The 14,307-nt window shown below is 34.5% G+C and overlaps 1 protein-coding gene across 1 annotated transcript in view; it reads right to left on the bottom strand.

Annotated features, from left to right (window-relative positions):
• Positions 1-14,307, bottom strand: part of Nt5c (5' nucleotidase C) — a 188,640-nt gene that overhangs the window by 56,841 nt on the left and 117,492 nt on the right. Inside the window, exon 8 of the mRNA XM_085824897.1 lies at positions 467-569. Coding sequence (XP_085681023.1) covers positions 467-569 — 103 coding nt within the window. The remainder of the gene's footprint in view (positions 1-466; positions 570-14,307) is intronic.

Below are 14,307 nucleotides of genomic sequence, written 5' to 3'. Positions count from 1 at the left end.
TGGTTATTAAAACATAAAAATGTGCCACTGTTTAAATAAAAAGTTTATTTTATAACTTCTCTTTCTATTTCAGACACAGCAATAACTCACTATATGTCTAGAGAACTAATGTAGCAGCACTAGATCAAAAATAACCTTACAACTTTTTAAAAATAAATGCAATTTTACAGAATAAAACAAGTCCTTAGTGCACTTAGCTGCCCTTTTAATATAAGCTTAGGAAAAAAAAAATCATACTATGCCTAAAAAACCAGGTATTTTTCATTAAATGCAACATTTAACAGTTTTATATTTGTTGATAGCCACATAATTTACTTTACATACAAAAATATAATATTTCATTACAAATCTTTGCCATCTTAACAATAATTTACACATAACTTTGATTTACAATTAAAATATTAAAATATTTAAAAATCCAATTTATTTAATATTAATAATTAATATTTAAAAATCCGAAACTTACACAAATTTGAAGGGACTGTTTGTTATCAAAAACATTTTCTTCCCAGCATTTTTCAGTCTGTGCAGAAATGAAGACATCGAAGGATGTTTTTCAAGATACTGATCTAAAATGAAATATAGTCAATTAGCCTATGTCCAAATCAATAAGTTTAATCTGTAAAGAATTTGATTATACTTGGGTTTAGCAAACTTTCCATGCTACACTTTTAAACATAATATACACTGTTGGGCATTAAAATTACAACACCAAGAAGGAATGATCTGACAAATGTCAAAAATTAGAAGAAAGGAAGAAGTTAGGATATGCAAATGATTAGTATTTCAGCACATTTAGATGATGCAGGAGGGAGAAATGACATCTGAAGCACTGCATAAAAGAAAAGTTGTGTAGTGGATTTATCATTTAGAAAGTGCTTTATAATGTTGGAGTTTGCACAGAATATCATGCTATGCCTCAAATAAGAGGAAATGCTTAGCAGCAAGTTTTGAAATTCTATAGAAGTATGATCAAGTCTATCGAATGTGTAGATTATTGTTCCATGATATCCCCGCTAGCACTGGTCAACATCAAATCATTGTCATATGAATATAGAGTCAATGGATTGCTGTGGGTCATACTGAACAGCACGCATGATCTCAACACCCTCCTATGATCAACGCCTGAGTGGACAGACATATTGTGAGGTCAGCCCTGCAAAATCATTTGACTATATCACCGACCATTAGTCAGGAAATGGGCATATTTGCAACACACCCAGTATCAGCCTGTATGGTGCATCGCCGTTTGCAGCAGTGTGGACTATCAGCAGGGTGACCATTACTTTGGTGCACTAAACGACAAAGATGGGTACAGGAGTTGCACAAAATCGCCTTTTCAAACAAATGAGTCCCATTCTACGTGTAGTATTCTGAGAACCATACATGTGTCTGGAGTGTCTGAGGAGACAGCTTGTTGCCTGCTTGCATTCAATATCGACATAGGAGGTCCTTGCACCTGGTGTGATGGTTTGGGCAGCCATTGGGCACCCGACAGACACATCTCTATAGTTCGGAACAACAGTAATTTGAATGCATATGGATATATTTCTAACATCTTATGCCCAATGGTTACATAAAGTAAAAAGATTAAAAAGGGAAAACTGAAATAGGCATCATATTAATAAAATTCGCAATATGGTTAAATCAGCTAAAGAAATACAGAAAAAATAAATTAATGAACAATTTTTTAATTCTTATCATTTTTACACTAATTTTTAATTTTGTAACTATTTGTATGTCAAGCTAATTTTAAACTTAATTTATATAAATTTAAGCATACATACAAATTAATCCATGATTATATCTTCTGTAAAATAACTTATGGAAAATACCCTAATACAATTTTTACTACTTCATACATGACAGATAATTTGTTTTCCTTCTTTTACAGAAATATTTTAACCCTCTGAGCGTTATGACCGGGTTTATCCGGTCATCAGAAGTTTTGCTACTTGGCATATATTAGCTTATAATTTAAGATATTTTGCTTTCTTACCTTCTTTAATAATGTAAATATCATCTTAATGAATGTAAATTTATGGAAATACAGATTGAAATAAGTAATTATACAAACTAAATTAATAAATGCTGTTTAAATACTGGTCTTCACAATGGATCTAAAATCCTGCGCTGCTCACAGGGTTAATACAAGATTCCTTTTCTCTGTAGAAAAAATAAACCCTTCTTTATCACTCTTCTTATGCCACAAATGTATTTGAATCTAACTGAATGTTTGTTTACAGAAGCAAAAACACACAGCCTATAAGCATAGGAATTTAATAAATATATTACATATGTAAACAAAAATTAAAGATTAGAGTCAATACATTACAATTCAAGTTAAATCAACATTGACGGTTAAAAAATTTGTTCACTTTTTATAGAAGAGAGAACACTGAAAATTATTCAATAATGATGCACAGCAATAGTTTACTTGATACCAACTGTTGTAGCCAACAAATGGCACTGATCTGCCACAACTAATCTTAAAATTTTATTAATGTTTAGATTGCATCTAAGATATGTTGTGTATCACCAAGAGAAAGTTGTCCCTGAATTATGTTGCACAAAATTTGTTCACTTCTTGTATAAAAGAGAACACTGAAAATTATTCAATAATAAAGCAGAGTGACCATTGGTGAATTAGATTTTCTAGAGGTGTTTCACATTAAAAAAAATCTGTTCTAGTTAACGACCCTAATTCCAATCTATCTTCAACCTTTCAAGGTGCCATCTTTTAAGGAAACTATGCTTATCATAATCATTCCACCATATTTTAAAGAAATTATGTTTTAGGTTTCTTGTTTCATCAATAGATGGTGCCAGTAGCTTAACTTCTTTCCAGTCATTCTTATCATATTTTATCTCGTTCATTTGCACCTTAGGCAGCTGAAGAAGATGGTTCTGTATTTAACCAGTTAACTGTGGCGTCCTCGTTTAAGAGTGTGCACCGTTTTGTGTCAGAATCAAGCCATCACGAGTATATTCACCAATCACAGAGTAAGTTGCGCTGGTAAGATATTTGATGAAAAAGATGGGTTTATTTTATAAAATTGAAAATTTTATTACTAATATTTACTTATTTGGTAACATAAGCATATATTACATACATATTAAACTAAAAACGCAATAAATTAAATTAAATATTATACATATAAAAGAAAGAATTTAAATTCCTGTTGTGGAGTGATATTCAGCAAAACAGGGTACTATACACAATGGGAATTTGTAAATCGAACACCAGTAACGTGATTCCTTCCTGATCTTAAGTTTGTAGCAAATGCAAACACCTTCGCGTAGGTTTTTTTTTTTTTTTTCCCCCGATGTTCCGGGTATATAATCCAGAACACGATTCCCACCTAATTGGCTTATATTAGGTCTAAATGACAGAGTTTGTGTCGATTTATTCTTTCAATTGGATATGTCGCAAAAGCGTCTTCAATAAATTTCAGCAAAAATTTGATATGCGATAATGTTCCATTATTTTTTTTAGATAATATGAACGCATTCAGACACAATGTCTAAGAAATGGAGAACTATCTTTCTGTAGTACATTTTGAGTTTTTTTTTTTTTGCTGTGGAGTACGTTATGATAATTCCATCGCTCATATACACTCCACCCATTTTTTTATTATAATGAATCAGTAGCTCTGGTTTCTTTGTTATTATTTTTCTTTTCTCTGTTTTTATTATGTTGTCATTATGTACAGTACTTACTAAATAAACCTCTTATCTTTCCATTTCATTATACGCATGACGAGTATACTCGTCAATACACAAAATCGTACTGCTTCTCCCTGATGATAGTTGTCAATAACAGTTAACTGGTTAAACTAGTCCTGCAAAATTTACAAACATTATGCTGATTCTTGTTGTTTAACTTCTCCAATAATCATTACTTGGCAAGATATTTTAACTTAAAATATACAACTACTTAAAGATTGACTCAATGAGAAAACAGCTTTCGATTCTCCGGTAAGATTGTAGAGTCATTAGGATATTTTTTGGAGGCCGGAGAGATGAAAAATTAACAACGCCTTCGCTGGGAATCGAACCACGGACCTCTGGAATACCGGGCCAGCGTGCAGAACCACTACACCACGAAGGACGCTTGGAAAGCGGGAGAAATACCTTATATACTTCCCTTTTTAAAGGGCGACTAGGGTTTTAGGGGACCTAGTCGCCAAATCCTGGGTGTGGAGAATCATTATCCACAACTCTTTTAGTTCGGGCGCCACTGTAGAGTCATTAGGATATTTTTTGGAGGCCGGAGAGATGAAAAATTAACAACGCCTTCGCCGGGAATCGAACCACGGACCTCTGGAATACCGGGCCAGCGTGCAGAACCACTACACCACGAAGGACGCTTGGAAAGCGGGAGAAATACCTTATAAGATTCTTGGATATTGCTGGAATTCAGGGGTAGATTGTATAAGCTCTGACAATGAAAAACTGATGAATACAAAAAATGTTTATGAATTTAAGTCATCAAACAAAAGTGATAAGAACTGTTGGAAAGCTGCTTAATCCAACTGGACATATTTCTCCATTCATAGAGCAAAAATGATACTTCAAGAAATATGGAAGAGAAGGCTGAACTGAGATGAACTCTTACCACCAACTTTGGCAAAATCATATTAAGACTCGTGTGAAGACTTTCACTACTTGAAGTGATTTAAGTACCGCGGCATTTATTTGAACTAAAAGAAAATTATGAATTAACTAATTGGCAACTTTGTTGCTTTGTATGCGCAAGCAAAAGAGCCTATGGAGCTATAATTTATTTATGTTACAGCAATTTAGTTGGAAAATCTAGTTCAGTTTTAATAGCCTCAAAATGAAAAGTTGCACATTACATTACCTAGATTGGAACTTCATCCAGCTCTTGTAGGTGCTAGATTCTTTCAGTACATTTGAAAAAACTTCAATTCAGTGATTATTCTTCACTGGATCAAAGACAATTCTCAAAAGTTGAAAAAAATAAGAACTCTTTCTAATTCAGATTGGATGACTTATTGTTCTGGAAAAGAAAAGAGTTTGTCTAGAGAAGACAACTTAATTGCTCTGAAAGACAAAAAACTGTAGTGAAATTGACCACCTTGGACAAGGAAAGATGAAAACCATTATCTGCTACTGAGTAATGAAATTTTTGATTTGTTTGAAGCTGAATCTGAAACAGAAAATTCTACTACTTTTTTTGTAGGAATTGAATCAGAAACTCTTTGACATATGGAATTTCAGCACACTTAGCAACATATTATGAATCACAGACATGGATTCAGAGATTTATTTACAATGTGAAGAATTCACATGATTAAAAAAAAAAAAAAAAAAAAAAAAAAAAAAAAAAGAGAGAGAGAGAGAGAGAGAATTTAACTACAGAATTAACTGATTAGTTAACTACAGAACTTCTGTAGTTAAACTAATCAGTAGTCGGCTGGCTAAACATTATTGGATCAAAAGAACACAGATGAAGTACTTTCCTAAAAAATATTTTACTTTAACAAAAAAAAGTATGCAATGCAATATCCTTCTCTCAAATCCACAAAGCTTCCTCATCATGTAAAGTCAGCACCCAAGCTTCTGACTCATAAGTCAGAACAGATTTTATACAACTCTTGCAAAGAAGTAATTTAGTTCTGACTTAAGAAAGCTGGATTTTAAATAAGTCTTCAGGATATAAAAACATCAATTTGCAGCAGAGATTCATTTAAGTACTTTAAAAGTCATCTCATTTTTACAATTGATCTCTACTCCCAGATAAGTGAAACTAGAATTTTTTTAAACAAATCATATATTTAGTTTCAGTTTTGTAAACAGAAAGGTTAAATCTTTTTGCACTTTTTCCATTGCCATGAACGCCTGTTTAAGAGTATAAGCAACAATGCAAATATTTTCTGCACAAGCCAATAATTTAATAATTTTAGTAAAAATATTTCATCTAGTATTGATTCTAGAATCTCTAATACCTCAAGTTGTTCTGTAAGGTCACCTTGTGAATAACCATATCTTGGTTTCCTTTTAACAGTTAAAGCCAACAGTGCAACAATCTACCTTAAGTTGAAAATCTGCTCAATAGTTGATCTCCTCCTCCCAAAGTCGCATTTACAATCGCCAATCGCATAATCAGCATAAGGTAAAAGTCTGTTAAAAAGAATAGTTAAAAGTATCTTACAGGATGTGCAACAGGAGACCAAGTCTTCTATAATTATCAATCGAGCATATCTCCTTTTCTGTGCAATCAAATCAGGCAATCAAGGTTAATTAGATCAAGCACATCTCCCTTTTTGTATATCCAAACAGACGGTAATAAGTGTTTCCATTCCATTGGGAGTCTCATAATCCACATACGTTGAATTAAGTCCTTGATTAATAGAAAGCGAGTAGATCCTGTAGTTTTTAATAAATATCTTTGGTTGAATCAAGGAGGTAAGAAGTAAGATGGAGTGGCCCTAACTGGTTTTCCCAATAGCCTGCTTTGAAGCACCTGGCAATCCCTTTGTTGGTGACCAAAACATTGGGTAATTTATCATTAAGTTCAATGGGTTTTTGATATGTTCGGATGTAAATATTTTGTAATTACGTTGTAAATATACACATGCATGTATATATTTTCTTTTTCTACAGTACTTCAGAGACCTAAGTATATGAAAAGAATACATTTTTAAACAACTTTTCATTCTGAACGGAATTAAATACTATACTTTTCACAGAACAGTTTGCTCAGAATGGTTTAATTTGAATGAAATATTTTCAAAAGTTTTCATTAATTACATTAGAAAAAAAATTAAGGTAATTCAATTTTATTAGGTTCAGGATTAGAAAAATTAAGATCAAACTTTATTGTATTATTAATATTCAAATTATGCATTATTTCTTTTCTATTTATAGAGCTTCTTCCTAAAATACTTTCTCAAATATGACATGATATTTTAGCCTCTGAGGCATCTTTTAAATCGAAAAATATAAGTCAATTTATAATTAATGCTCTATTCGGTCCACTTCAAATTAGAGCACTTTTTATTTTAATAGCAAAATACTTTAGGTAGTACTTAACTTTCTTTGAATATTTCTTAAAGGGAATAAAATAAGGGTTTTTTAAAAATATTATTTAAAACTCGTAACGGAGTTATTATAAAATGTAAGGGGAATAATTAATTCTTTTAATTTCACTTATCAGATCTTTTTACCCTTAATTTCAACAAATACATATTCCAAAACTCTTCTTTAAAACTTTAAGTATGCATCTCATAGAATTTCCTTTACAATAACTTTTAACACAATTCTTGCTCGTACTGGAAAGCAATCTGTTAAAGGGTAGTTGTGTAATGTATTTGTCAACAGGATTTCAATTTAAGTTTACAATTCAATGTTAAGGTTATTATATATTTAGATAATATTTATAATCGTTACAAATTGACCGCACATAGTACTTCCACCGAATTCGCAAATGTATCAGTCTTCTGTTCCACACATTTGTGTAAAACTACATAATTTTACACAAATATGTGGTTACAAATCAAGGAAAAGTTAACTTATTGGCATATCTGTGTGTACATTTTATTAATTTTGATGAGGGTTGCAGCATTTGGTGGTAATTTTATTTTTATTAACCCAAATAAGTAAAACAAATAAGCCCAAAGTGATTATTTTTCGGATATATAAAAATAAAATGATGAGTTTAAAATGAGCAACAGTAAAGCCTCTCCTCTAAAAAATTTTAAAAAGTATGTGTTACAATAATATGTGGATGTGAAAAAAATTTAAAACATTTTGGCATTTGAAACATAAAATAAAAGTAGCAAATACTCTATCAAAGGTATGGAAAGATGTACATAATTTTAAAGATACCGTAAGATTTTTTTTTCGTTCTTTAAGCATAACATTTTTGCTAAAATCTATATTTTTGTAGTTTAACAGCTTAGAATTTTATAAAACAAATTCACAATCAAAATTGCTGTTGTTAGTTATCGAAAAATAACCAAGAGGTGATTTTTGCGTAAATATCACTAAACTATACAAATTGCTATTATCCATCACACTATGAATGTTTCCTTTATGCGGAAGTGTCCCTTTTTCGATTGGTATGGAACTGTCATGTGTGTCTAAATACTATCAGAGTGCTGTCAAGCGAGCTTAGCAAGCTTCTGAATGTAAACAAAAAAACACCCCATCTGCTGACCGAAGCTTCAGAGCAGTGCTTCACTTTTAATGCCGGTTTGACCCCTCTTTCCTTTCTTACCTCCATAGGTGGAATACTGTCTGGCCCAGGAGCTATATTGTTTTTTTATTTTCTTTAGAACATGATTCACCTCTTCCAGATAGAGGGGATCAATAGGCCCTAGATTACTGCTTGTTCACTATTTTCTGTATACAGATCGGAATTCAGTAGCTCATTCAGGTGCTCCTCCATATCTGTAGAATGTCATTCTTATCAGTTAAAATAGAACTGCTTTTTCCTCTACAACTCTACGAAGTGCTGTTCTAGGTTTAAAACTTCTCCATTCACGACTGATTCATGAAAGAAAGTTACACTTCTAACATGTTCAACATCTCTAAGAAGATTTTCATAAAAGTTCCTTTTTTTTTTTTTTTTTTTTAGGACCATGGATCTTTTTTCTAACACATTTATATTCATCAACTGCTAATCTGGCATGCTTTCCTTGAAGCACATTCTTATTTTTAAGGTCAATGACAGCCCTATATTTTTTACCAAACTAGTCGTCACTCATTCCCTTTTATTGCACTTCCCAAGACTCTGCTGGCAGTTTGAATAATAGTCATTTTTAACAGAGTTTGAATAATAGTCATTTTTTACAGACTCCATTTCTCACCTATACACTCCAAATTGAGATTTCTTAATGGTCTAAGTCAAAATTTGCTCCACAATATGACCTGACATCCAATATGTCTGAAGCATGTCTGGTGTAAATTAAGACAAGGTCAATCTGAAAGTGTCACAATCTGGAGATTTCCAAGTCATTTGTGAATACTTTTGTGCAGAAAGCAAGTACTGGCCACCACCAAACCATGTTTCATAGCAAAAAATATTAGTTTCTGTACATTATCATTTGAGTCATGATATAGGCTATTCCCACCAATGGTAGGTCTGAACCTATTTTCCTTTCCGTTCTTGGCAATTGCATCTCCCAGAACAATCTTACATCCTGTTTTGGGCTGGCAGAATACAATATGTGGACCTTTTTCGCAAAAAGTATCCTTCTCCTCCTCATCCTTGTCTTCAGCTGGTGTATGTATATTAATTAAACTACACTGAAGAGCTAAAATATAATGACCATATACTCAACAACACAGAGCACAACTTTTGGCTTGTAAAACAACTGTAACTTTCCTTGGCATGGATGTCACAGGTTCTTGGTAGGTGACTAGAGATAGGTTGTTCCAAATGTCTAAGCAGCAGTCATGCAAAGTCGAGATATTCTGAAATGATGGTGTTTGAGCTTGGAGCTCCTGCTCCATAACATCCCAAATTTGCTTTATCAAGTTAAGATCCAGTTAGTTAGATAGACAGGATATTAATTGGAATCCATCTTTATGCTCTTTGAACCACTCAAACACAATTGAGCCTTGTGACATAGGATGCTGAAATATTCCATTTCCAGTATCCAATTCCAGGGAAGATGCATCCTTACATACCCCAAAGCATAATATCGCCTATACCAGCCTGTGTACGACCTGCTGTACAGATGGAGCAACTGTTTGCCTGGAAGATGGCATACTCTGACACGACCATCGACGTGGTAAATGAGAAATAGTGATTTATCCAACCAGGCAACTGTCTTGTATTTATCCATGGTTCTAGACTTGATGTTTCCATGCCCAACGTAGGTATAGTTGACACTGACACTTGGTTAAGAAAGGCACAAGAGTGGGACGGCTGCTGTGCAGTCCCATATACAACAATGTCTGCTGAAATGTATGTTCTAAAACACTTGTAAATGGACCTGCATTGTATTGGGCTGTCAGGTAAACTATTATCTGGCACTGATTTTGCTATACCCAAAGAGACAGTCTCCGATGTCCTTTTTCTTTGATGGCATGGATTTCTTGGATGTGGACGTCCAACACTTTGTAATCTGCTGCTGGTTTCATCGTCATTTATCCACTTTGTAATATATACTAACAATGGCAGATAATGAACAACCCATCGTGCAGTTTCAAAGATACTCATTCCGAGTCCTCAAGCCATTACAATCTGCCCTTTATCAAATTCCCTTAGATCAGCAGCCTTTCCCATCACTTGCAAAAGTAAGTTCAAGAAGGATTCCTTACCTTCTCCAGCAGCAGTTAAATACCATTCCCTCTTAACAAAGCGCCCTCCAGGTCATTCAGACGAGTTCATTGAAGAATATGGGGATGGTCATAATGATTTGACTTGTAAATGTATGACTAAATATCTATCCCTCAATCTAATCCTGCATAACCTGTATTACATATTTCCAGCGTCATTCTGACTAGAGGGCGCTGTGTTCGTCCCAATAGTCAGTGGCAGGCAGGATACTAAAGGTGTAGGACATGGAAGGCAGAGATGCCTAATAATATATCTCTAATTGATTGAAATGTTCATATATTTTCTTGTAAATAAATGTTGTTATTGTTTACAAAACCTCTTATTATCTCTTGGATAAACCTTTAGTCTCACAAAACCATTAGATGCCAAAAACCTGCAAGATGTGGCATCAAAATCGATAATAATATGCAACAATGAAACACATGCCAAAACACATGTTTTCCATGATCACAGCTATAAAATATAATGTAATTTCTACTATCCTGAATTCTCTGTCCAATCCATCTCAATTTCTAAAGTGCCATCAAGTTAATTTTATAACCATTCATTAATTCCTTCAAAGCAGAAAGTCCCTTGCTTCTCTAAAGCGAATGCAAATTCCAAGTTCGAAATCTCAGATACCTAAAATCCCTTCCAAATTGTCACCACACAAACAGTCCAGAAAATTCTTCTTTTTATTTTATAACAATTACAATTTTTAAGGGGTGAGGTTGTTAACCTCATGCCCAATCCTCTAACTAAGGACCAGTCTGCTGGTATCTTTCCCAAAGGCAGGGTAACAGACTATACCCCACACACATTGGGTACCTATTTTAGTAGCCTTTTAAGACATGCATAGGCTAACATCAGGACTATTCTTTCACACCCAATCACCTCAAGATGGACCCCTGGTCAGATGGATCAATTGTGTTGAAAATGACCAACATTCTATATGTTAAAAACTGGAGAACAGTTGCTAAAAGCAGATGCCTGGAGAAGGCCAGGCCCACCCTGGGCTGTCAAGCTCATGAAGAACTAAAGAATGACCATTGCCAACAAATTAAATCATTAGACCATTTAACACTATTCTAAATGAAAGAGAAATAATTTTAATCAGAGGGCATTTTCAGTATGCTAATATTTCACACCAATTAAATGAAGTCCTCGCCAGGATTAGCTGGGCATCAATTAACTGCAAGCCTTACTGTCGCGTTTGCTTACTAGAACTTTACTTCCACGAACGCCCTCTGGCGAAAGAGACTGAAAATTAGTCCGCAAAAGCATAACAAACTGAGTGAAACCAGACCTATTGCGAAACACACAGCTTCGGAGTTGACGAACGCAAGTTTGCGGGGGGGACAAACACCATGTGTTTTCTGCGACTCTTCTGATCACGAGTCTATAACGTGTAAACAAGCATCTTTATGGTCTACTGAGAAAAAAAGGGAGAAATGCAAAGCGAAAGGGATCTGTTATCGCTGTTTACATTCACGGCATCTTAGTTTTAATTGCAATTCTAGAATAAGGTGTGAATTATGTAAACAACGACATGCCACTATAATGTGTTTTAAAAACGAAAACGGAGAAATTAAGGAAGAACAAATTGAAAATAAGGCCTTAACGAATAATTCATCCTATGAAAGCGTAATCTTGCAAACTTTAATTGCCAATGTTTACGGAGATGGTGAAAGCAATTTTATACGAATAATTCTGGATACCGGAAGTAGCAGATCATATATCAGCACATTTCTTGCGGAGAAATTAAAACTAAAATCTTTAGGTCAGGAAAGTGTGACTCATGGGCTTTTTGGAGGAATAGAAAAAAGGGAAAATCACAACAAGTATCTGATTAAGTTGAATAATCCAGAAACAGGATTCACATGCGAAATGGAAGTTTTGAGCCAAAAAACCATATGCTCACATATTCCAAAACTGGAGGATAGGGACTGCATAAAGAAACTAAGAGGTTACAAAATTTTGCCCAGTGATGTAACTAATGAGAATTCTTGTTTATTTGAAAAACACCCTAACGAAATACACGTGCTTGTAGGAGCAGATTATGTCGGAAAACTTTTTACAGGGGAAGTAAAACACGTAACGGAGAGTTTAGTAGCGATGAATACACACCTTGGTTGGACTATATTAGGGAGAACGAAGGTAAAGGGAAAGAATTTTAATGAAATTCTTTTATCACTACACATTAGTGACAGAAAAATTTGTGACTTGTGGTCTCTTGATTCTATCGGAATAACTGAACCAGCTCTTTCGCAAACAAAACAAGAAATAGAAAAGGCTACAGAAAATTATTTTATCCATACTTTAGAAAGAGATGACGCTGGAAGATATCAGGTGTCACTTCCATGGCTTCAAATTCATCCTGAGTTGCCAGGTAATAGAATCCTTGCAGAAAAGCGTCTGAAGTCTTGCGTGAAAACCCTTCAGACAAAGAATTCCTTAGAAGCCTACGAAACTGTTTTAAAGGATTCGGTAGAAGACGGAATAATTGAACCTATCGGTATTTCGGAGGCAGAAAAGATCAAAGGGCATTATCTGCCACATAGACCCGTGTTTCGGGAAAATTCGTTTACCAAAATTCGACCAGTGTTCGACGCATCTGCAAAGGAGAAAAATTCGGTTTCTCTGAACGACTGCCTGGAAAAGGGTCCTAATTATCTTGAATTGATCCCCAAACTTTTGACGAAATTTCGAGAGGGGAAGTATGGAGTAATTTCGGATATAAAAAGGGCATTTCTTCAGATAGGTGTGAACCCAGCGGATCGAGATTTTCTCCGGTTCCTATGGTGGGAGAAAGGACAGCCTGAAAAACTGACTATATATCGGCACCGAAGGGTTGTATTCGGCGTAAAAGCCAGCCCCTTTTTACTCGCTGCCACTATTAACTACCATTTGGAAAATGTACCAAAACATCATCAGGAAATAGCTTCAAAGCTAAAGAAAGCCATGTATGTGGATAACTGCGTAGCGAGCGTGGAATCAATTGAAGAATTAAACTCATTTATCAAAGGATCTAGAGAAATCATGGCTACTGCAAAATTTGACCTAAGAGGTTGGAAACATAATAGACTTAAAAATGAAACTTCAATTCTAAACCTTTCTGATAAAGATTATGAAGATGTTGTGTCTGTATTGGGATTGAAATGGGACTTGTTTGACGATACTTTGTCTTGTCACGTAAAATATGAAGAAAACCCTGTATTGAGCAAAAGACCTGTTCTTTCCGAATTGAGTAAAATCTTTGACCCAATTGGGTTTACTAGTCCAGTTACTCTCATGCCTAAACTGATTCTGCAAGAGTGCTGGAAACAGAAAATTAACTGGGATACTAATCTGCCGAATGATCTAGCAAGGAAATTTTTCACATGGTCATCTCAGTTAAAATATTTGAAAGACATCAAAATTCCTAGATTGCTTCCCAAAATAGACGAAAGTACCACTCTGCATGTATTTTCGGACGCAAGCAAGGACGCGTATGCGACCTGCATTTTTCTTAGACACAGCGGTGAGAGTGGAGTCACTTGTCAATTGATACAATCTAAAGCAAGAGTTGCTCCGCTAAAAGCACTCACGATACCTCGACTAGAGATACTCGCTTGCACTATTGGAGCCAGGCTCTCTCATACAATAAGAGAAGACTTTGAATTAAAAGAGGTTCCAGTTTTTTACTGGACGGATTCCACAAATGCTCTCTTTTGGATAAAACAGAAAGAGAATTGGTCCACTTTTGTAGCCAATCGAGTAAATGAGATTCGAAAATTGAGTAACCTAAATCACTGGCATCACATTCCCGGAAAGTTTAATCCTTCGGATTTGACATCACGCGGTTGCTCTGCAAAAGAATTGAGGAAATCCGAATGGTGGAAAGGACCAGATTGGATTTATCGACCTCCAGAAGAGTGGCCTATTGCAGATGGAGAACATCCTGACTTCGATATAGTAAATGGAGAGAGAAAACGAACTGTGGTTTCAGCCAGCAATAACACGAATACAGATAA

This window comes from Stegodyphus dumicola, chromosome 10 (genome assembly GCF_044657685.1).
Source record: "Stegodyphus dumicola isolate Sdum_Otavi_A_Nest chromosome 10, ASM4465768v1".
Lineage (NCBI taxonomy): Eukaryota > Metazoa > Arthropoda > Arachnida > Araneae > Eresidae > Stegodyphus > Stegodyphus dumicola.
Note: the sequence above shows the minus strand (reverse complement) of the source record. Positions and strands in the feature narration are given on the sequence as shown.